The sequence below is a fragment of the Balaenoptera acutorostrata genome, chromosome 14 (assembly GCF_949987535.1).
Source record: "Balaenoptera acutorostrata chromosome 14, mBalAcu1.1, whole genome shotgun sequence".
NCBI lineage: Eukaryota > Metazoa > Chordata > Mammalia > Artiodactyla > Balaenopteridae > Balaenoptera > Balaenoptera acutorostrata.
This window is the reverse complement of record NC_080077.1, coordinates 62,862,248-62,888,180: the sequence shown is the minus strand read 5'-3', so window position 1 is coordinate 62,888,180 and position 25,933 is coordinate 62,862,248. Positions and strand designations below refer to the sequence as shown.

Sequence of the window (25,933 nt, the reverse complement as noted above, 5' to 3'; positions counted from 1 at the left end):
TGAAAATAACCTACGAGGGTTTAAATCCAGGTTCCAACGTTTGCTAGGTAATCTTTTAAAAGTTACTTTACATCTCTATGCTTCAATTTTCCCTGTAAAATATGGTTAACAGTACTTATCCTCATGCCTGTGGTAACTATTAAGCAAGTTAATAAATTTACTTGTTCAATGCCTAGTACAGTAACTGCTTTTAAGATGTTAGCAATTATTACGTGTTCTACAGTTGAGGACATTTCTAACATCATATGGCTAGAGGGACACTGAGATCTACATCTAGATTTTTCTGAATCTCAACTCCATGCCTTCTGTGACACCACTATTACCCAGCACGCTCCTACCTGTAATAAAAAGCAGTAATAGGCCAATGAATGATATGGGAAGTATTTTTTTTTATCATGTGACACCACATAACAACAGCTATATTTACAGCCGCCTAACCACAGTGTAGATTTGAATAGGGAAGATGGCTCAGAAATAGCAGTATTAGTGATTCAAGTACAAGTATTGACCTTTATTTGGTAAAAGAAAAGTTTTGATAATTGAGTTATCGGAGCCTTAAAATACATTTTTATATTAAGAATTCTTTTTTTCTTAAAAGAACTAGTTTTGAACCAAATATAAGGTAGGTATAGTTTATTCACATAATGAAACTGCATTTGAATACAGCTTAAAACTTCCCCATCTCAGTCAGTTTTTCTCTTCTCAGCATTACAAATGCCTCATTCCATCATCATGCTGAATTCCTCAGCAACTTCCATACCATTTCCAGGGAAATCCCTGGAAAGTAGGGAATGCCTGTCTTCCCTCAGAAAGACACTGATAACCAGGAATTTTTCTTACCACATTCTCTGAAGATTCCCACAACTCACACCTTCTACACTTTTGAGATATATTTTTTGAAAAAAACATACCACTAAGACTTTGAAAACCTAAATTCTGGGCCTGGCTATGTCATAAACTACAGAATAATCTTAGCTAGGTCATGAAACGTCCCCAGGCTGCTCTTCTCAGTTGGAAAAAAATAAGTCGAATTTGTTCAGTCCTTTGTAGTCCTTTGTTATCTTATGTATCTTCACAGTAACCCTTTGATTTAATAAGGCAGCACTATACTTTTTATAGAGGAAATTCAATCTCAAAGAGGTTACACAATCGACCCAGAAATCCCACAGGTAGTGATATGACAGAGCTCAAGTTACACAATCTCACTTAAGACCCTAGTACTGGCACACACTGTGCTCAGAGGTTTGTTAAATGGATGAAGCAGCAATTTCCTAAGTCCCTTCCAGTGATCACACTTTATATTTCTACTTGCTATTTTTTCTCTTCTTTCAACCAGCATTTAAATTAGAAAAAAAATATGTATCTGATCACCAAATTCAAGTTACCATAGTTCTCTGATTTATCCACTCTTTAAAATTTTCTTGTATTTCTATGCTAAGTCCAGAGAAAAGTTATTTTTTTCAGATAGGTTCCACTATGCCTGTCTCTCTGAAAGCTTTTGAACTTACCTGTTTGTCAAAGCAGAGACTGCTAAAATTTTAAACACACCAATTCCTGTTTATATTTTTAAAAAGTTATTTCATACATAAACTAACCACCAAAATTGGAAGGTGAAGCTTTGAATGTTAAACAAGGGATTCAGGACACTTCCCAAGAGGTTATATGATCAATTTAAAAGCTGATGATATGACTTGCCTAAAGTACAATAACTCTTTTATTTATAATAAATTTATACATGTGCTGACTAGTCATGCTGATATTACATAAGAACATATGCCTAAACCAAATTAAAGTTTAAAAGAGAACAAAATTAATTCTAACAGCAATCCTGAAAATTCAGCAGAGCTCAATAAATAGCATGCTCTCACAAGGAGGGAGCTTAACACATTTGGTAATTTATATAATTTAATATGCTAAAAATGAGAAAATAAACAGGGTACAGGGATGCAGAGTACATAAAGGAAAAGTCATTTCAAGATTCTCTTCATTTTGATTGTATTGCTTTCTTGCCTTCAGGGGGTAAGATTTTGACTTCAAAAGTAACGAAATATTTGAGAAGGGAATTTACATCTTGCTGATCTAGATGGTATTCTTCAGCTATTTTCTCAGCAGTCCATGTGTCTGGATAAAGTTTATGATTATTGAGAAGTGTCAGCGCCTCTACAATGGAAATTTTGCCTTTGGGAATGTTCTTAACATTCATCATATCAGAATGATGGTCTTTTGGCAACCTGAACTCCTTTGGCTTCTGAGGTGTTCCAGCATCCTTTACCTAGTATCAAGAAACAAAAACCAAAAAATAAGCTTTCAAGATGAGAGCAAAGATTTGACACCTACTTTCATGATTCTAGAATCTTTATTATTCTTCTTCAAATAAATACTACCCATGATTTTCTAAACTATATTTTCTCATTATAATGAGTCATAGTTCAATGGCACTTTTGCCATATCACCATTTCATAACCATAAGTCAATCATTAGAAAATTTAGGTAGTTCTAGAAAATAATAATCAAATGTATACCATCCACTTACCACATTATTTCATATATATTAAAAGAACAACAATAATGCACTGATTAGAAAACATAAAAAACTGCTTTAGAAGGGCAGGATTCTGATGCTGCTCTAACGGCATACTTGATAATCTCCATTCTGTTTCCTAGTTTTGTATTTCATATTCAGTGCCTCCAAACACCTTGAATGAATTCAAATATTGCTAGAGATTTTGCCTCTTCAGAGAAAATAAACTAATGCCTCCAAGACCGCAATAAATATAAATAAAACTACCTATAACACCCGTCTTTCCATCTGTCTGTCCCACCCAAGCTTAACCCTTGCATTTGTGCTCTGTATTCCATTCCTCTATCAGCTACACCAACCATCCCTCTTTACCTTTCCTTTCAAATGCACCCTGCCTATTACTGCTGTTTGGTCAAAATATGAAAATGCTGTAGTCACCAAATTTTACAAACACCCACCAAACCCAAAACCAACACTTCTTTTATGACCAGTTTCCTTCTTTTTAGTTCAAGTTTAAAAGAGATACTTGTGATCTCAAATCCAGAGGATTAGATCTGCATCCAGAGGACACTTTTCAGGCTTTATCTGAACTCACTACAGCACCTGACACTGCTGACCACTCCCATGGACCCACAACTATCTTTCCTTTGGTTTCCATACCACCCCTCTCCTAGTTTTCCATCTGTCTCTGTAGTGGTTCCTTCTGTTTCTTTTGTGGACTATTTCCCTTCAGATGCCCCGTAATGTTAGTGTGCACCAAGTTCTAGCCCAGGCTGTCTTCTCACTCTACACATTCCTCCCAAGCAATCCCACACACCCCCTTATTATTACTATCTACGTGTTAATGACTCTTGAATCTGATCTCAAACCTCGACCTTTCTCCTGACTTCCAGATCCAAATTCCCAAATGACAAATGGCATCTTTACTTGGATAATCTATAAGCACATCAAAATCAACATGTCTAAAACTGAACTTATCCTTTTCCTCTGAAAATCCGATTCTATCCCCATACCCTCTAGCTCAGTGACTAATACCACCCACCTCCCATATCCCACTCCAAAACCCAGAGCTTCCCTTATGTGATACCTTACATCTCCCCCTCTCTCTCATTACAGGCAATCAATGACCAAATTCTGCTGATACTACCTAAGTCACTCTCCAACTCGTTCACTTCTCTCCCAGTCACTAAATCACCCTTGTCCAAGCCAACGTCTCTTGCAGGAACTACTGCAAAACCCTGGTCTCCTCTAACTAGATAAAATGCATTTTGTTCCTTCCCAGCCCACTCTCAAAACTGCCCCCAGAATGAAGCAAATCTGATGTCACTGTTCGACAGGAAACTCTTCAATGATTTCCCACCGCCCTCAGGATAAAACTCAAATTCCTTAGCAAGACAAATAAGGATCTTCATGATCTGGCCCCTATTACTCTCTACCCCACCTCAGTTCTCCCAAATTCATTCCTCATACTTTCTCCTAACTGTTCTGAACTCTAAAGGCATCACACTCTCTCCTACCTTCATACTGTAACTCTGGCCTGAAATACTCCTAACAACTTCTTCACTTTCCACTGATGTCCAGAGACATCACAAATCATTAAGAAAATTATGAACTGCCCAAAAGAAAAAAAGGGACATAGAACATAAATAGGCACTTCAACCTTTTCTTCATTATCACTCTGCGTGAGTCTTTTCAGACTTTTCCTAATACCCTCCCAAGAAATTTTAATACCACTGTATATCTCCTATGTATTATAACTACATTTCTGTGTTTTATACATAAGAAGTGTTAAATGTTTTTTGCTCCCCAAGAGCCAATTTTCGAATGAGTAAGTACATGTGAGAGAAACAATACTTAGAAATATTATCTAACTCCTGCCTAAAAATAACATAAAGAACATGAACATCAACCCCATACATACATTTCTTATGAGTATATGGTGATAATTGAACCCTATAACTGCTACTGTGTGCAACAATTTACATACCTTATTGTACATGAGTTTTATATCTCTTCTCTAGTGAAAATCATACTAATAACTTTATCTGTGCAAACCGTCTATTGCCTATCTACAGAGAGAGACAACCAGAGAATTTTAGAATGGAAAGATAGGAATTGTCATTGGCAATTCCCTCTCCTTCAATCAAACTCTTCCTCCTACTTAGAACCTTCCTGCCCCACAAACTCATCTGGTTAACTCCCACCCATCCTTCAGGCCTGAGTTTGAATGTCACTTCCTCAGAAACCATCCCTGATCCTTCAGTCTCAAAAAGGTCCCTCTGATATGCTCACAGTGCCTATATTTCTCCTTCAGAGAGTTATTAGTAATTATGTACCTATGGTTGCTCATCTGTTTAATGCCTGTGTCCCTCACAACACTATAAGCACCGTGAAAGCAAGGACTAGAGATGTTTTGTTCTCTGTATGCAAAGCACTTGTGCCTGGCACTTACATACACGTTCCCATTCCCAGTGTATTCTGTGATCTCCCTATCTTTACGTATTCTATCTTAATAATATTCTTAAAAAACAAAATAAAAAAAAAAACAAGCACCAACAACACAACACTAAAGGAATCTCTGAGATTAAAACATACCTCAATCCACTGAAGTATGAGAAAATAGTATTAAAGCCCTCCCTTGGTCATTCCAATGACAACCACTAGAATACCTTACCAAATCCTACAAATTCTGAAATAATACCAAATAATTCACCGAGTTGCACACAATCACTACTTTCACAAGTCTTTTAGAATTTCGGAAAATATCCAATGAACGGAGGCATATGTGTCTGGCTTAGACTGCTGTGCTTCAACTTTGCCAATGCTCTGCATTCTGGTCACAAGCACACTGACATTTTTACACTTGCAGAGCGCTCACTCTTTTTTACTATTTACACTTCTCTTGGTCATTCTCCTGGAGCCCCAAAGGGTTAAATTATGTATTTACTTAATTAAAACACACATTACCTGCACAAAAGACACGGGATCTTTGGAATCGACATACACATCTTTTAGTAATGACAGCAGTTTGTCATCTTTTCTAGCAATTTCTCCCTTAATTTCTGGATGGCCTAAGGAAAGGAAAAAGAATGTCACAATATTTAAAGCCAAAGAAAATTTCCTCTAAGATCCTAAACACTTAACACAAGACAGTCACTTTTAATTTTTTGCTTAATCAACAATCACTCGAACACTACAGAACATGTTTTAAGTGTAACTCAAAATGCTCGCTCAAGCTCGGTGTCTATCATTCTGTGAAGACATCTAGAGAGTTCTCTTGCACACGATCCCTTCTGATTTTGATTCCCTGCATCAAGTCACTGAGCATTAAAGACAAAAGCCGGCGAGGGCGGGGACAGCGGGGGCACAAGCTAACACCGCCAGGACTACGAAGTAGGCGGAGCCGCCGCCTCCACCGCGAGCGCAAGGGGACTGTCTCAATGTCACCGGCCTGGTGGCTCCCCCTTCCCGCGTTCGGCTGACCCGAGTGACTGCAGCCGACCCCGGTCACCCCCACCACTGGACCGAGGTCCACCGGCGTGGAACAGCCCAGCCCGCACAGGCAGCCCGCATCGCGAGGCCCCACGCGCCCTGGCCCACACTTACTGCTCATCTGCTCTCGGAGGAGGTTCTTGGTGGAGGGATGCCTGGGAGCGGCGGAGGGCTTCATCCTGCTGATTTCCCGTTCTGCCCGGTTCTCTAGGTTGAAATTCCTGATTGCGCGAATCACCGCAGCCCCCATCTCTTCATAACATGATGCCCTTAAATTCACACCACACGCCGTTAAACACCGGCGCGGGCGACCTCCGGGACGCACCGGAGCATGCGCATGTCTGGGGTCGCCCTGGCCGCGCGCCGGAAAACGGACGCTGATTGCGCGCCGTTCGCCCCCCAGCGGTCGGGAGGGCGCACGCAGCGTCTCTACCCAGAGTATCTCAAAGGGAGCGCGCCTGCCTCCGGGGCCTGGATGTGCTCCCACCTGTGGCCGCTTCCGGCGAGATGGGGCGGGACTTAAGGTTCGGACACACGATGGCGCTCCTCTCCGGAGACTGGTGGAGTCAGGCGGGAAGTTTTAAAGCAGTTTCGTGCCGGGCCTCACCCCAGATTTTCTGATTTAATTCCTCCCAAGTGAGGCCCGGCGTTGGTTCAAGCTTCCCACGTGATTCGAAAGTTGCGGGCTGAGAAAGTCTAAGCAAATTGACCTTGAAGTCCTTTCACAGGTCAGTGCAACCAAAGAGGAAGCCAGTAAAAATGGAACTAATGGCACCAGGGTAAAGGAAGGTTCTAAAAATGGACCTTTCCTGCTTTTGTGAAAGGAAATAATGAAAGTTTAATCATTCTCGATGAATATTTGTTCTCTCACTCTTTTATTTAAATGTCCCTTATTTTCCTGTCCCCTTGCCTGATGAGTTTGAATCTGAGCCGTGTTCTCTTTTTCCATAATCTTTTACATCCCTCTCTCATAACCCATTTGATCTAATTGTATCGATTTCCGTTATGCTGACCTTTCCCTTCTCTTGTGTATTTTTGATACTAATTTGTGTTACATCTCCATACTATTAAGTGCTGAGTCACCGCGTCATTCCCTAGCCTATTTCTCCTTTGTTCTGCCTTCCTCATTCTTTTTAAGCCAGGGAGACCTCCTTTAACTTAATGAAAGGAACAGACAGTAGGGAAAAAACAAACAAAAAAAGCGAGTGCTGTACATATTTTCTTTCTCTTTCTGTCTCCCTCTTTCCCTCCCTTTTTCCCTCTCTCCCTCTTCCTCCTCCTGTTTCTGAATGGATTACTGTGTTGCTGCTTTTATTTAAGATTCTTTAGAAATATTGTCATTAATCCATAATCAAAGAACCCACTAGGAAGTAGCAGAGTTTCCAGAGTTTACAGTATTTTTCAGACTGTGGCTGCAAGATCTGTTTTTAGTGTTCTCAGCTCTCCTTAGTGAAATGAAGGTGGCCTCGGCCTGCAGCGGCTTGAAGCAGGGTTTCAGTTCCCGGCCAGTGATTGAGGTCTGGTCCTGGCGGTGAGAGCACCGAATCCCAGCCACTAGACCAGTGGTCAGTGACAAAGCCCTGGCCCTACAGCTTTGCAGAAAAAGAATTCCCACAAAGACGGAAAGTAGTGAAACAAGTAAAGTATTTATTAGGAGAAAAAAAAAGAGTACAGTACATGTGGATAGACACACGGGTGGGCTCAGAGAGAGTCGCACCCTCGTGGCAGTTTGAATCACTTTTATGGGGCATTTGTTCCGGGTTTCCTTTGACCAATCATTTTGATTTGCCTTGTTCAAAGTCCGTATTTGGTATATCTCAGGATCTTCCCATGTGTGCACACACATCTCTTAGCCAAGATGGATTCTACCTAAGAGGCATATGGATAGACAACATCACCTGGCATCACTCCCCTTCTGACCTCCAAGGAGCCTTTCTATGCATGTGTAGTCGGGGAGATCTCCTGACTTTGAGAATGAGGAATATGTGGTCTCATGTTCTACCTGGGCAGGGCCCAGCCTCCTCTCTCAATTGTCCTGTTATTCTTGTCTCAGGGTATCAGTCCACAGGAACGAACTCAAACCGTTTGCCCCCGGGGGCCCATCTATCTCCTCCCTCAAAGTTGAAAGCAATGAAATAATTGATGTAAAGACAATTGAATTGAGGTAATAATTTTTAAAAAGAATCTTGAAGTAAAGAAAGGGGCCGTTTTATTTAAAGAAAAATAAGGTAATTATTACATATAATAATAATAGCAAAAGTTTTATAAGGAACATAGCTTCCACCATTGATTATCATGAGAAGCTAAAACTAGTGTTCTCTGGTAGCGTTAGTTGGAAAGTTGTCCTGAAGGTGGCAGTCTGCTCCAAGATTTCCATCTTTGAGACAAGCATGCCTATAACTAAGTGCTTTATAGCACAGGTATTCATATTTCTATGAATACCAATACATTTTCGTTTGCCTCATGTATCCATGAGCATTTATGGTAGCAATTCCATTCACTGCCTGTTAAAATATTTTAAAAGTGAAAAACTCATTTTCATAGAAATTCCACTATACTTCTGGCAGCATGAAAAAGTAATGTGAGACAGAAGTTACAGGAAGTGTAGGGGGCTATGGGAATTACCACATGAAAGAATGCCTTGAATTCCCACATTTAAGTAGAGTTTGGAGTCAATATATAAAGGATCATCCAGCCTGGGCCAGCTGCTTTGCCTAATCCTGACCTGTTCAAGCCCTCAAAGAGCAGAACAGAAGGCAGGGGTACGTCACCAGAAATGCACAATTGGCTGTCACCCCTTGGGAATCATCAGGAAATAAAACCTGAATCACAAATGCGTAATTCCAGTTCCTCTTGTCAAATATGCAAATTAACATGAAGTCTGAACTCAGAACTCTCCCTGTGTTTACTTTAGGGTTGAAGTCAGGTCCCCAAGGAAAGTGTAACTAGGATGACGCTCAGAATTAAGCATCTCTCTGTATGGTGTGTGATGGGTATGTACTGCTGAAGATCCTAGGGTACCAATGAAAAAACCCAGGGCCTTGCCAACACAATAGAATGGAAATTCTATGAGGACAGGAATTATTGTCTGTTTTGTTCACTGCTGTCTGCATCTCATTGAACAGTGCCTGGTACATAGTAGCTACTAAACAAATGTCAGATAAATATTAAGTGAACCCAAAGACGAGAAGGGCCCCTGAGCTGGATGGAGTCTAGGCCCTAGACAGGCTCTCTGCCTGAACAACAGCCCCTCTGCCAGAAGTGAGTCCTTGTGAAAGTCACTCACTCTGGTAATGCTCACTTCTTCATCTGAAAATGGGAATGATAGTAATTATCTCATAAGTTTCACACCATTTAAAAATATAAAGTGTCTAATACAGTGCCTAGCTCAGAATATGATGTTCAATATTTGCATTGCTTTCCATTTTCCAGAGGAACAGAGGGAAGTTTGAAAAAGGACTAGATATTCTGAAGCCCTGGTCTATAGGTGAGTAAAAAAACTAAATACCTGAAAGTAAAGTAAGATTCGGGTTCTTTAAGAATTTAATTTTAGGGCTTCCCTGGTGGCGCAGTGGTTGAGAGTCTGCCTGCCAATGCGGGGCACACGAGTTCGCGCCCTGGTCTGGGAGGATCCCACATGCCACGGAGGAACTGGGCCCGTGAGCCACAATACTGAGCCTGCGCGTCTGGAGCCTGTGCTCCGCAACAAGAGAGGCCGCGACAGTGAGAGGCCCGCGCACCGCGATGAAGAGTGGCCCCCGCTTGCCGCAACTAGAGAAAGCCCTCGCACAGAAACGAAGACCCAACACAGCCAAAAAAAAATTTTTTTAAAAAATTAAAAAAAAAAGACTGCCCCTCACTTCAGAGGCCAATCTCAAGCCCAAGTTGTCACCTGTGCTTCTGACAGCTATAGATCCAAGGTTCCCACAATCTACTCTTTAAAAAAAAAGAATTTAATTTTAAAAAATAGGTATTCCAAATTCAATTTTTATTCTCTGATAAGCATGCTCTGCACATGTGGTGGCATTGCTGAGCTCATTAAGGTTGGAAATTGGGTGGGAATCATTAGCTCAGAGGCACAAAATGCCACCTGCCTTTGCCTGTATTGGCAGCAGAAAGAGTCCCTTGCCAGTCCCTCCTTCACCCTCAATCTTTTTCTCTCTGCCTAGACTTTTACCTATGTGAACTCCTTCCTTTGAACATAATTCAAAGGCATTCTGTGTTCTCCAAAGGATTGCAGTCACTAAACCTAAGTGACAGGTGACTCAAGATGCTCAGGACAGTCCCCAGAGGTTTCATTGACCAAACCCCAGCTACTAGTGAGCAGCACAGCAGATTTGTGGAGGAATGACTCATATCGGCAGAGGTATCCAGGTTCAGATGGAACTTCTCCAGGCCCTGCACTCCAGCTCCAGGGGCCAAGGAATTTGTGAGTCCAGCTGAGGTCATTTACCAGATTCCCAAGCTTAACCAGTTCCATAGTGATGCATAGTGAGATAGTGTTGTCGGTTTGTGAAACCTAGAATATTTCAGAAAAAAACCAAAACCAAAAACCAAAACAAACTAGGCTTGGGCAGATCCAGTATTCATACTGAGAAACACTAGGTTTCACAGATTAGAATTATCAACCAGCAGTTATACCCAGATGCCTGCTCTGTGGCTACTGCACTCATAACTTTTGTCGTTATATTAGTTTCCTATCGCTAGTAACAAATTACCACCAAATAGTGCCTTAAAACAAAACAAACTGTAATGTTACAGTTCTGGAGGTCAGAAGTTGGAAAACTGGAAATGGGTTTTAGGAGGCTAAAATCAAGGTGTCAGCAGAGTTGTCTTCATCTTGGAGGCTCCAAAGGAGAATTCTTTTCCTTGTCTTTTTTGGCTTCCAGACACTTATAGCATTTGGCAGCCAGCAAATGAATCATTTCACTGTCGTATCTCCTTCTCTGACCGTGACTCTCCTGTCTCCCTTTTCCCCTTATAAAATACTCTTGTGATTACATTGGCCCTAACGTGGATAATCCAGGATGATCTCCTGTTTCAAAATCCTTAATTTAATCACATCTGCAAAGTACCTTTTGCAGGTTCTGGGGATTAAGAGAGGGACGTCTTTGGGGGACCACGTTCTGCCCAGCACAGTAACCATCTTCAGAACATCAGTATCTACGAGTGTGTCTATGATCAAATTAGTAAAATTCAAAAATAGAACGATGGAGAGAATGTCTAGTGTTTTTTTGTTCAGCTCTACAGTGTTTATATTCCAACGAAACAAACTAATTGTTGAAAGAATAAAACCATTTCGCTCGGGCAGTTGTATTCTTTCTGTCGGAGTTTGCCTAAGAGCCATGGTAGCTCACTAGCAAATTTGCCACTGCTTTGCCAGTTCTGTACACTGCACAGAGAAGCAATTCTTCTTGGGTCCCAAGTTCTCACCTTTCTGGAACACCTGTGTCTGAGAAGCCTCAGTGAGCAAGAGTATGTATCGTCCTTGTATATAAAGCAGCATGACTACTTTTCCTAATTATGGTGTCTTACAGACACCAGAGGTCTACCACCTTTCTCTTCTTCCCACTCCATTACTTCCCTCTCAGCTTAGAATTTCAAAATCACCCATCCACTCCTATCTTTACGTTAAGGTTTTTCTCCTCTTCTCTGCTGTATCCACTTTTAAAAGGCAGGTATTCTTGGGGAATGCAAGCCATTTGTGGGAGACTTTATCAGTTCTCTGGACTCAGACTGGAAGGAAATAGCTGCCTGAAATGTGGGACAGAGAGGGAGAGCAGCTGTTCCTCCTGTTGTTCTCCTTGTACAAACTCTTTAGAAATGAAAAACGTTAAAAGAAGGAGTTATCAATGAGACCTTCAAGATGGCGGAGGAGTAAGACATGGAGATCACCTTCCTTCCCATAAATACATCAAAAATACATCTACATGTGGAACAGCTCCTACAGAACACCTACTGAATGCTGGCAGAAGACCTCAGACTTCCCAAGAGGCAAGAAAATCCACACGTACCTGGGTAGGGCAAAAGAAAAAAGAAAAAACAGAGACAGAAGAATAGGGACAGGACCTGCACCTCCGGGAGGGAGCTGTGAAGGAGGAAAAGTTTCCACACACGAGGAAGCCCCTTAATTGGTGGAGACGGGGGGTGGCGGGGGAAGGGAGGCTTCAGAGTCACAGATGAGAGTGCAGCAACAACGGTGCAGAGGGAAAAGCGGAGAGATTCCCGCACAGAGGATTGGTGCTGACCAGCACTCACCAACCTGAGACACTTGTCTGCTCACCCAGCAGGGTGGATGGGGTATGGGAGCTCAGGCTCAGGCTTTGGAGTTCAGATCCCAGGGAGAGGACTGGGGTTGGCTGCGTGAACACAGCCTGAAGGGGGCTAGTGAGCCACAGCTAGCCGGAAGGGAGTCCGGGAAAAAGTCTGGACCTGCCTAAGAGGCAAGAGACCATTGTTTCAGGGTGTGTGAGGAGAGGGGCTTCCTATTCCGTGTGCCCACAAAAGGCAGAGCACCACCTAAGTGAGCTCCAGAGACAGGCGTGAGTTGCAGCTATTAGCTTGGACCACAGAGACGGGCATGAAACACTAACGCTGCCACCGCTGCCACCAAGAATCCTGTGTGCAAGCACAGGTCACTATCCATGCCCCCCACCCTGGGAACCTGTGCAGCCCGCCACTGCCAGGGTCCCGCGATCCAGGGACAACTTCCCCGGAGAACACACGGCATGCCTCATGCTTTTGCAATGTCATGTCAGCCTCTGCCACCGCAGGCTCCCCCTGCATTCCAGTTATGACTACCATACCCCTCCCTCTCCCTGGCCTGAGTGAGCAAGAGAGCGCTAATCAGCTGCTGCTTTAACCCCCTCCTGTCTGGGCAGGGAACAGATGCCTGAGGGTGGCCTACATGCAAAGGCGGGGTCAAAACCAAAGCTGAACCCCAGGAACTGTGTGAACAAAGAAGAGAAAGGGAAATTTCTCCATGCAGCCTCAGGAGCAGCGGATTAAATCCCCACAATCAACTTGATGAATGCCGCATTTGTAGAATACCTGAATAGACAATGAATGTTCCCAAAACTGAGGTGGTGGACTTTGGGAGCAACAGTAGACTTGTGGTTTGCTTTCTGCATCTGATTTGTTTCTGGTTTTTATGTATATCTTAGCTTAGTTTTTAGTGCTTGCTATCATTGGAGGATTTGTTTATTGGTTTGGTTGCTCTCTTTTTTTTTTAATTACTTTTTTTTTTTTTTTTTAATTTTTGGCTGTGTTGGGTCTTCGTTTCTGTGCGAGGGCTTTCTCCAGTTGCGGCGAGTGGGGGCCACTCTTCATCGCGGTGCGCGGGCCTCTCACTGTCACGGCCTCTCGTTGCAGAGCACAGGCTCCAGACGCGCAGGCTCAGTAGCTGTGGCTCACGGGCCCAGTTGCTCCGCGGCATGTGGGATCTTCCCAGACCAGGGTTCGAACCCATGTCCCCTGCATCAGCAGGCAGACTCTCAACCACTGTACCACCAGGGAAGCCCTTAATTACTTTTTAATATATTTTTAATTAAAAAAAATTTTTTTTTTGCTTTTGCCATTTGGTTTGGGGTTCTCTCTGTTTCTGGGGCTTTTTTCCCCTTTTTTTTTCCTTCCTTTTTTTCGGAACCATGTAGCTGGCAGGGTCTTGGTGCTCCGGCTGGGTATCAGACCTGAGCCTCTGAGGTGGGAGAGCCAGGTCCAGGACATTGGATGACCAGAGACCTCCTTGTCCCATGTAATATCAATTGGTGAGAGCTCTCCCAGAGATCTCCATCTCAACACTAAGAACCACTTCCACCAAACAGCCAGCAAGTTCCAGTGCTGGATGCCCCATGCCAAACAACTAGCAAGACAGGAACAAAACTCCACCCATTAGCAGAGGGGCTGCCTAAAGTCATACTAAGTTCACAGACACCCCAAAACGCATGACTGTATGCGGCCGTGCCCACCAGAAGGACAAGATCCAAGCCCACCTACCAGAACACAGGCACCAGTCCCCTCCACCAGGAAGCCTATACAAGCCACTGAACCAACCTCACCCACTGGGGGCAGACACCAAAAACAACAGGAACTATGAACCTGCAGCCTGTGAAAAGGAGACCCCAAACACAGTAAGTTAAACAAAATGAGAAGACAGAGAAATATGCAGCAGATGAAGGAGCAAGGTAAAAACCCACCAGACCAAACAGATGAAGAGGAAATAGGCAGGCTACCTGAAAATGAATTCAGAGTAATGATACTAAACATGACCCAGAATCTTGGAAATAGAATGGAGGAAATACAAGAAATGTTTAACAAGAAGCTAGAAGAACTAAAGAGCAAACAAACAATGATGAACAACACAATAAATGAAATTAAAAATTCACTAGAAGGAATCAATAGCAGAATAACTGAGGCAGAAGAACGGATAAGTGATCTGGAAGATAAAATAGTGGAAATAACTGCCACAGAGCAGAATAAAGAAAAAAGAATGAAAACAATTGAGGACAGTCTCAGAGAACTCTGGAACAACATTAAAGCAACAACATTCGAATTATAGGGGTCCCAGAAGAAGAAGAGAAAAAGAAAGGGTCTGAAAAAATATTTGAAGGGATTATAGTTGAAAACTTCCCTAACATGGGAAAGGAAATAGTCAATCAAGCCCAGGAAGCACAGAGAGTCTCATACAAAATAAAACCAAGGAGAAACACGCCAAGACACATATTAATCAAACTATCAAAAATTAAATACAAAGAAAAAATACTAAAAGCAGCGGGGGAAAAGTAACAAATAACATACAAGGGAATCCCCATAAGGTTAACAGCCGATCTTTCAGCAGAAACTCTGCAAGCCAAAAGGGAGTGGCAGGACATATTTAAAGTGATGAAAGGGAAAAACCTGCAACCAAGGTTACTCTACCCAGGAAGGATCTCATTCAGATGTGATGGAGAAATTAAAACATTTACAGACAAGCAAAAGTTAAGAGAATTCAGCACCACTAAACCAGCTTTACAACAAATGCTAAAGGAACTTCTCTAGGCAAGAAACACAAGAGAAGGAAAAGACCTACAAAAACAGACCCACAACAATTAAGAAAATGGTAATAGTAACATACATATCGATAATTACCTTAAATGTAAATGGATTAAATGCTCCAACCAAAAGACATAGACTGGCTGAATAGATACAAAAACAAGACCCGTACATATGCTGTCTACAAGAGACCCACTTCAGACCTCGGGACACAAACAGACTGAAAGTGAGGGGATGGAAAAAGATATTCCATGCAAATAGAAATCAAAAGAAAGCTGCAGTAGCAATTCTCATATTAGACAAAATGGACTTTAAAATAAAAACTATTACAAGAGACAAAGAAGGACACTACATAATGATCAAGGGATTGATCCAAGAAAAAGATATAACAATTGTAAATATTTATGCACCCAACATAGGAGCACCTCAATACATAAGGCAAATGCTAACAGCCAAAAAAAGGGGAAATCAACAGTAACACAATAATAATAGGGAACTTTAACACCCCATTTTCACCAATGGACAGATCATCCAAAATGAAAATAAATAAGGAAACACAAGCATTAAATGACACATTTGACCAGATGGACTTAATTGATATTTTTGGACATTCCATTCCAAAACAACAGAATACACTTTCTTCTCAACTGCTAATGGAACATTCTCCAGGATAGACCATATCATGGGTCACAAATCAGGCCTCAGTAAATTTAAGAAAATTGAAATCATATCAAGTTTCTTTTCTGACCACAACACTATGAGACTAGATATCAATTACAGGGAAAAAACTGTAAAAAATACAAACTCATGGAGGCTAAACAATATGCTCCTAAATAACCAAGAGATCAGTGTAGAAATCAAAGAGGAAATCAAAAAATACCTAGAAACAAATGATAATGAAAACACGACGACCCAAAACCTATGGGATGCAGCAAAAGCAGTTCTAAGAGGGAAGTTTATAGCAATACAATCCTACCTCAAAAATCAAGAAAAATCTCAAATAAACAACCTAAACTTACACCTAAAGCAATTAGAGGAAGAACAACAACAACAACAACAAAAACCCCAAATTTAGCAGAAGGAAAGAAATCATAAAGATCAGGTCAGAAATAAATGAAAAAGAAATGAAGGGAACAATAGCAAAGATCAATAAAACTAAAAGCTGTTTCTTTGAGAAGATAAACAAAATTGATAAACCATTAGCCAGACTCATCAAGAAAAAAAGGAGATGACTCAAGTCAACAGAATTAGAAATGAAAAAGGAGAAGTAACAACTGACACTCCAGAAATACAAAGGATCATGAGAGATTACTACAAGCAACTCTATGCCAATAAAATGGACAACCTGAAAGAAATGGACAAATTGTTAGAAAAGCACAACCTTCCGAGACTGATCCCGGATATAATAGAAAATATAAACAGACCAATCACAAGCCCTGAAATTGAAACTGTGATTAAAAATCTTCCAACAAACAAAAGCCCAGGAGCAGATGGCTTCACAGGTGAATTCTATCAAACATTTAGAGAAGAGCTAACACCTATCCTTCTCAAACTCTTCCAGAATATAGCAGAGGGAGGAACACTCCCAAACTCATTCTATGAGGCCACCACCACCCCAATACCAAAACCAGACAAAGATGTCACAAAAAAGAAAACTACAGGCCAAAATCACTGATGAACATAGATGAAAAAAATCCTCAACAAAATACTAGCAAACAGAATCCAACAGCACATTAAAAAGATCATACACCATGATCAAGTGGGGTTTATCCCAGGAAGGCAAGGATTCTTCAGTATGCGCAAATCAATCAATGTGACACACCACATTAACAAACTGAAGGATAAAAACCATATTATAATCTCAGTAGATGCAGAAAAAGCTTTTGACAAAATTCAACACCCATTTATGATAAAAACTCTCCAGAAAGTAGGCATAGAGGGAACCTACCTCAACATAATAAAGGCCATATATGACAAACCCACAGCCAACATCATTCTCAATGGTGAAAAACTGAAACAGTTTCCTCTACGATCAGGAACAAGACAAGGTTGCCCTCTCTCACCACTATTGGTAAACATAGTTTTGGAAGTTTTAGCCACAGCAATCAGAGAAGGAAAAGAAATAAAAGGAATCCAAATCTGAAAAGAAGAATTAAAACTCTTACTGTTTGCAGATGACATGATACTATACATAGAGAATCTTAAATATGCTACCAGAAAACTCCTAGAGCCAATCAATGAATTTGGTAAAGTAGCAGGATACAAAATTAATTCACAGAAATCTCTTGCATTCCTATACACTAATGATGAAAATTCTGAAAGAGAAATTAAGGAACAACTCCCATTTACCATTGCAACAAAAAGAATAAAATACCTAGGAATAAACCTGCCAAAGGAGGCAAAAGACCTGTATTCAGAAAACTATGACACTGATGAAAGAAATTAAAGATGATACCAACAGATGGAGAGATATACCATGTTCTTGGATTGGAAGAATCAACATTGTGAAAATGAGTCTACTACCCAAAGCAATCTATAGATTCAATGCAATCCCTGTCAAACTGCCAATGGCATTTTTCAGAGAACTAGAACAAAAAAGTTCACAATTTGCATGGAAACACAAAAGACCCTGAATAGCCAAAGCAATCTTGAGAAAGAAAAACGGAGCTGGAGGAATCAGGCTCCCTGACTTCAGACTATACTACAAAGCTACAGTAATCAAGACAGTATGGTACTGGCACAAAAACAGAAATATAGATCAATGGAACAGGACAGAAAGCCGAGATAAACCCACGTGCATATGGTCACCTTATCTTTGACAAAGGAGGCAAGACTATACAGTGGAGAAAAGACAGCCTCTTCAATAAGTTGTGCTGGGAAAACTGGACAGCTACATGTAAAAGGAAGAAATTAGAACACTTCCTAACACCATACACAAAAATAAACTCAAAATGGATTAAAGACCTAAATGTAAGGCCAGACACTATAAAACTCTTAGAGGACACCAGAGGCAGAACACTCTATGACATAAATCAAAGTAAGATCCTTTTTGACCCACCTCCTAGAGAAATGGAAATAAAAATAAAAACAAATGGCACCTAATGAAACTTAAAAGCTTTTGCACAGCAAAGGAAACCATAAACAAGGCAAAAAGACAACCCTCAGTATGGGAGAAAATATTTGCAGATGAAGCAACTAACAAAGGTTTAATCTCAAAAATATACAAGCAACTCATGCAGCTCAATATCAAAAAAACAAACAACCCAATCCAAAAATGAGCAGAAGACCTAAATAGACATTTCTCCAAAGAAGATATACAGATTGCCAAGAACACATGAAAGGATGCTCAACATCTCTAATCATTAGAGAAATGCAAATCAAAACTACAGTCAGGTAACACCTCACCCTGGTCAGAATGGCCATCATCAAAAAATCTACAAACAATAAATCCTGGAGAGCGTATGAAGAAAAGGGAACCCTCTTGCACTGTTGGTGGGAATATAAATTGATACAACCACTATGGAGAACAGTATGGAGGTTCTTTAAAAAGGTAAAAATAGAACTACCATATGTCCCAGCAATCCCACTACTGGGCATATACCCTGAGAAAACCATAATTCAAAAAGAGACATACACAACAATGTTCATTGCAGCACTATTTACAATAGCCAGGACATGGAAGCAACCTAAGTGTCCATTGACAGACAAATGGATAAAGAAGATGTGGCACATATGTACAATGGAATATTACTCAGCCATAAAAAGAAACGAAATTGAGTTATTTTTAGTGAGGTGGATGAATCTAGAGTCTGTCATACAGAGTGAAGTCAGTGAGAAAGAGAAAAACAAATACCGTAAGCTAACACATATATGTGGAATCTAAAAAAAAAAAAAAGAAAAATGGTTCTGATGGACCTAGGGGCAGGACAGGAATAAATACACAGATGTAGAAAATGGACTTGAGGACATGGGGAGGGGGAGGGGTAAGCTGGACGAAGTGAGACAGTGCCATGGACATATATACACTACCAAATGTAAAATAGATAGCTAGTGAGAATCAGCTGCACAGCACAGGGAGATCAGCTCGGCGCTTTGTGACCACCTAGAGGGGTGCAATAGGGAGGGTGGAAGGGAGACACAAGAGGGAGGGGTAATGGGAATATATATGTTCACATATAGCTGATTCACTTTGTCATACAGCAGAAAGTAACACACCATTGTAAAGCAATTTTACTCCAATAAAGATGTTAAAAAAAAAAAAGAAATAGTTATCGAAACCTTTGGGATGCAGTCACAGCCATACTGGAAGAAAATGTGTGTGTGTTTCTATTCAATACATTTGTTAGAACACTAGAAAGTTCTAAGATTCAATGAATTTGAATTAAACATTGAAGTCAAAACACACACAAAAAAGACTAAAAGTAAATCCAAAAAATTGTTTAAAGACTGAAGATAAAGCAGAATTTAATTACATAGAAAACAAAACCAACTAGTTCTTTGGAAATATAAAATCTGACAAATGTAAGTAAAAATAAAGGCACAAATAAAAACCCTTAGGAATTTTTTTGGAAAGAGTGTGATCACAAATATAGAGAATTTTTTTAATGAGAGAAAATGATGTATGCCACGTTATGTACAACTTTAATATATAATATCTTCTCCTTGAGTGACTTGCTTATAGCCAATGAAGTGTGGCAACTGTGAATAAAATCAAGTAGAACAGGATACAATAGAATAGGGCATAGATATAAAACAGAATAGACTATATAATAGAATATGTCACTCTTGTGATTACCTTACATTAAATAAAACTCCATCTGGGACTTCATTCCAGTGGTTAAGACTCCACACTCCCAATGCAGGGGGCACAGGTTTGATCCGTGGTCAGGGAACTAAGATCCTGCATGCTGTGTTGTATGGCCTAAAAAATAATAACAATAAATAAATAAATAAATAAGACTCCATCTGAGGAGTCAAAAGTGAGAGTCTCCTGTTGGCTTCAAAGAAGCAAGCTGCCATGTTGTTAGAGAGTCTTTAGAGAGCCTGTAAAGAGGCCACATGGCAAAGAACATCAGGGACCTTTAGGAGATGAGAGCTGCCCCCAGGTGACAGCCAGAAAGAAGCAGGTACCTCAGTCCCACAGCTACAATGAACTGAATTTTAGCAACAACCGCACGAACCTCAAAGAGGACCCCAAGCTCCAGAAATTAACACAACCCAATGAATACTGTATTTCAACTGATTCACAAAATATATTTGGTTAAATTCACTACCCATTAGTAATAATATATTTAGCCAGCCAAGAATAGAAGGAAACCTTCTCTATTTGATAAAGAGTACATATCAAAAAATAATAACAAATATCATATGGAATGGGGCAATGTTAGAAGCAAGCCCAATAAAGGAAGTGTCTTCCCCTACTATCCCTATTCAACATTTTGCTGAAGGTCCTAGCTAATAAAGAACAAGTAAAGGAAGTAAGAACTATTTGTACTTTTGAACAATCAGTATCTCTGTCTTCCTAGAAATTTCGAGAAATCATTCAAAGAACAATTTGATCTTATAAAAGAACTCAATAAGCTAGCTGTCCTGTACATCACTTAGAAAATATAGCAGCCAAAAAATTCCATGGACAATGGCCACAAAAACTATTATGCATCTAGGAATAAACTTCCAAAAATGTGTAAAACCCAAATTATGTAAACCACAAAATTTATGAAAAGACAAAAAGAACAAGTGGTACACATACCAGGTTCCTTGATGCAAAGTCTCAAGAGTGTAAAAATGTCAATTATTAATCCATGAATTTGATACCCTTTCAATTGAAATTATAAAGTGAAACTTGACAGCTGATACTAAAGTTCATATGGAACAGAAAATGCGAAAAAAATAGCCAATAAATATTTTTCACAAATGTAGCATACGATATATATTGTTTTGCACTTTCCTCTTTTTTCTGTTTTTCTTTTAAAATAAATTTATACCCCTTTGGGACTTCCCTGGTGGTGCAGTGGTTAAGAATCCGCCTGCCAATGCAGGGAACACGGGTTGGAACCCTGGTCCGGGAAGATCCCGCATGCTGCGGAGCAACTAAGCCCGTGCACCACAACTACTGAGCCTGTGCTCTAGAGCCTGTGAGCCACAACTACTGAGCCCACGTGCCACAACTACTGAAGCCCGTGTGCCTAGACCCCATGCTCCGCAACAAGAGAAGCCACCTCAATGAGAAGCCCATGCACAACGAAGAATAACCCCCGCTTGCCACAACTAGAGAAAGCCCGTGCGCAGCAATGAAGACCCAATGCAGCCATAAATAAATAAATAAATAAATAAATAAATTTTAAAAAATAAAAAAATAAATTAAAATAAATTTATACCCCCTTCACCCATTTTTCCCACTCCCCACCCCCTGCCTCTGGCAACCACCAATCAGTTCTCTGTATCTATGAGCTTGTGTGTTTTTTCGTTTTTGTTTTTTTAAGATTTTACATATAAGAAAGGTTGTATGGTATTTGTCTTTCTCTGATTTATTTCACTTAGTATAATTCCCTCAAGTTTCCTCCATGTTGTCATAAATGGCAAGATTTCATTATTTTTATGGCTGAATAATATTCCATTGTATGTATATATACCTTGATTTCTTTATGCATTTATCCATCAGTGGACACTTAGGTTATTTCCATATCTTAGCTATTGTAAATAATGCTGCAGTGAACATGGGGGTGCATATATCTGTTTGAGTTAGTGTTTTCATTTTCTGTGGATAAATACCCAAAAATGGGATTGCTGGATCATATGGTAGTTCTATTTTTAATATTTTGAGGAACCTCCATACTCTTTTCCATGGTGGCTCCACCAATTTACATTCCCAACACCAATGCACAAAGGTTCTCTTTTCTTCACATCCTCTCCAACACTTGTTATTTCTTGCCTTTTTGACAATAACCATTCTTACAGATATGAGGTGATATCGCTTGTGGTTTGATTTGCATTTCCCTGATGATTAATGATGTTGAGAATCTTTTCACATACCTGTTAGCCACCTGTATGTTTTCTTTGGAAAAATGTCTATTCAGATCCTCTGCCAGTTTTTAAATCAGATTGTTTTTCTTGCCATTGACTTGTATGGGTTCTTTATGTATTTTGGATATTAGCTCCTTATCATATATATGATTTGCAACTATTTCCTCCCATTTAGTAAGTTGCCTTTTCATGTTGTTGATGGTTTCCTTTGCTGTGCAGAAGCTTCTTAGTATGATGTAGTCCCACTTATTTATTCTTGCCTTTGTTGCTTTTGCTTTTGGTGTCAGATTCAGAAAATAATCACCAAGACCTATATCAAGGAGCTTGCCACCTATGTTTTCTTCTAGGAGTTTTATGGTTTCAGGTCTCATGTTCAAGTCTTTAATTCGTTTTGAATTAATTTTTATGTTATGGTGTAAGATTGTGGTCGAGTTTGATTCTTTTGCGTGGGGCTGTCCAGTTTTCCCAACACCATTTATTGGGAAGAGACTGTCCTTTCCTCATTGTATATTCTTGGCTGCTTTGTCATAAATTAATTGACCATATATGTGTGGGTTTATTTCTGGGCTCTCTATTCTGTTCCATTGATCTGTGTACTATACTATTTTCATTGCTATAATTTATAATATAGTTTGAAATCAGGGAGCATGATGCCTTCAGCTTTGTTCTTTCTCTACATTGCTTTGGAACCAGTAAATTTTTGAAAAACAGCAATGGGGAAGTCCTACTCTATAAGATATCAGAATACAATATAAAACCTTACAGTGTGATATTGATATAGGAATTTATTTATTTTTTTATAAATAAATTAGCAAATAGAACAGTGGCAAGACAGATCTAATTACATACTCGGTGATATTTTAAATCACCCTGTGATGTAAGGAGCTAACTTTTCCCCCCTAAATGGGTAGCCACATTTCCAACATCACTGCTTTACCAGTCCACCATTTCCCCTTCTCCCTGTTCCCACGTGTCACTGGCGTCCTTTTCTCCCTTTTTTCTCTTTAGTTTTCCTTCCGTGAGACAGCTTTCATAATGTATCTGTCCTCCAAACCCCACTGTTTTGCTTTTATAGAAGTAGGGAATATTTAGTCATGGCTAGGTTTTGGTTTAATTCCAATGAGGTAATTTTGTTCTGTCCATAGCAATTTAATCAGTATGGTAATTCTCCACCTTGGCCCCAGCCACAGAAGGTATCCCCAACAATTTGGCAAGGAAAAAAAAAGTGAAAGTCATAAAGAACAAGTGAATACTCAAGAACTAATTTCATATCAAACATTATGAAAACAGGGAATATGAAACAGAATTCCAGGGCTTCCCTGGTGTTGCAGTGGTTGAGAATCTGCCTGCCAATGCAGGGGACACGGGTTCGAGCCCTGGTCTGGGAAGATCCCACATGCCGCGGAGCAACTAGGCCCGTGAGCCACAACTACTGAGCCTGCGCGTCTGGAGCCTGTGCTCCGCAACAAGAGAGGCCGCGATAGTGAGAGGCCCGCGCACCGCGATGAAGAGTGGCCCCCGCTTGCCGCAACTGGAGAAAGCCCTCGCACAGAAACGAAGACCCAACACAGCCATAAACAAATAAATTAATTAATTAATTAATTAATTTAAAAAAAAATTGAAACAGAATTCCAGAAGGACTCCAGAAAAGCTGTGAAAAGCAAACTGCAGCTAGAGCAGGTTACCTTAGCTAGTGAACCCAACCCTTCAGAGCTTAGGTCCATGTTCGTATTCTCCATTTGTCTGTCCATCTTCAGGTCTTTCTCCCTGATTGCAACTGTCTCTCTGACTCTTTCCTTAACAGCCGTAGAAAAGCATAATGATCACAAACAGGCTTGGCACTAGACAGACCTGCATTTGAATCTGGGCTCTATTTTCCTGACTGCATGAGTTTGGGGTAATTCTCTTAAATTTTCTGGTAATCAGTTTCCTCATCTATAAAATGAGAATAACACTACTGCTCACCAGAGAGTGTTGCTGTGAGACATAATCCGTGTGAAGGTGTAGGACTTGGCATATAGCAAACATTCAAAAACTGTTAGTTCTTCTTTTACATAACAAAAATATTAATAACATATGAAACATTTGAATAGTACTAACTTCAGGTTTGGTTTGTACTTTATAGTTTAGAAATTAGTATTTTCAGATACATTATTTCATTAATTTGTCTGGCAACCCTCTCTAGAATTTTATCCATGTTAGACAGATTTCAGAAGGTGCATTTAGCTGCCTGTTACTTTTTAAGTGGTGGGTATAGGAAGTACATGAAGTGCTCTTGCCCATGGGCTTTGGAGAGCAGTTTCTTATTGTCAGTCTTTGCCCTTCCAGGCACAACTCTGTCCTTTTACCCCAAGAGGCTCCCCTTTTGCCAGCTTCTCTCCCTAAACTTTAGTGCACAGAATGCCCTTCTGAATCTCATTTCTGTTGGATGTGACACTGTTAGCAGGTAGGCAGGTATGGGAGGCAGAATTGTATGATTCTTAGGGACCCTGAGCACAGAACCCAGACGAGCCTGCCTGGACTTCTGACCTACAGAACCATGAGGTAATAACGGATATTGTTTTAAGCCTCTATGTTTGTGGTGACTAGTTGTGCAGCAGTAGAAAATGAATATGGCAGGTAGTGTGAAAGTAAGGTTGGGGATGAAGTGGGTGGTGGGGGACCCAGGCAGTCATAAAGCCTGAGGAATATGTGCCCTCCCCAATCCCGCAAACCCAGGAGAGCCCACGGATTGCATCCTCTCCCCCAGATCTCACTCAACATGTCAAGTGCCTGACAACACACCAAAGCACCGTATGAAGCACCGGGGATAAAGTCAAGGTCAGATTCTTGTGACCAGGGGTGACAGTATTGTGATGCAGTGTTATCACATGAGACTAGTAACAGAAAGAACGTACTACGAACCAAAGGCACAAGAGGGTAAGGGTAAGCATACATGAAGTTACATAGATGTTTTGCCAATAAAAGGGAGAAATCACGACTCATACTTTATATAAAGACATGAGTCAATGATTTGTTTAACTCATGAATGAGGGAACCGGCAAGATTTACAACCAGCTCAAAGAAACAACATACATGCCATCAGGGATTTAAAAAAAAGAAAAAAGAGAGAGGGATGTTAGGAAGAAAGAGGCAGGGCAGGGAGAATGGGATGAAGCTGTTGTTGAGGTCATCACAGATCAGAAGGTAGAGGTTTTTAAATGATGGAATACAGAGTTTGGTGTTTATTCTCTACGTGTGAAGGTCTCTTGAATGGAAGTTAGAGAGTCATAGACCTGTTTTAGAAAGATGATTGACATCTACATAAAGGATGGTTTGGAAGAGAGAGTGAGACCAGGTAAGATGCTGTTACTATTGTCCATATGGGAGGTAAGCTTTTTTTGGTCCAGTTTTCTTAGGGACACCTATTTAATGAGGGATCTTTGGAAGGGCACTGTTTACATATATCTGCCCCTTAAGCTGGATGAATAGATAGTGGGATTTGGGATTCAGAGGCTGGAGCATGAAATGTAGTCAGCTATTTTCATATTCTCATGCCACTCTTGGTGTAGTTAATCTTTTATAGAGCTTTTGATTGAAGAGAAGCTCTGAATGTACCGGTGTGATCCTGTTGACTTTCAGGTTCCCAACCCACGGCCACACGCAAAGTAACACCTATACTTCCAGAGAAAGCTAAAAGTATCACTTCTGTCTACAGATCTCAATAGTATGATCTAATAAGCTAGTACAGAGGTTTCTGTTTCTGTCAAAAACATTCATGTACCTAGCTATATTTTGATAAGGAGTTTGACTATGTTTACTGTAAGAAATTGTAAATGTTTATGCAAGTAAGTGGTAATCTTGTTATTTAGCAGTGTAGCTTTATTA

The 25,933-nt window shown here is 40.4% G+C and overlaps 1 protein-coding gene across 1 annotated transcript; it reads right to left on the bottom strand.

The window, feature by feature from the left end:
- Positions 1–490: 490 nt before the first annotated feature.
- On the bottom strand, positions 491–6,374 carry NDUFAF4 (NADH:ubiquinone oxidoreductase complex assembly factor 4). The gene is made up of 3 exons (XM_007169676.2): positions 6,128–6,374; positions 5,489–5,592; positions 491–2,272 (listed from the first exon to the last, which is right to left on the bottom strand). The coding sequence occupies exons 1-3, from the start codon at positions 6,261–6,263 to the stop codon at positions 1,985–1,987; spliced, it is 528 nt and encodes a 175-aa protein (XP_007169738.1). The 5' UTR covers positions 6,264–6,374; the 3' UTR covers positions 491–1,984.
- Positions 6,375–25,933: the final 19,559 nt, after the last annotated feature.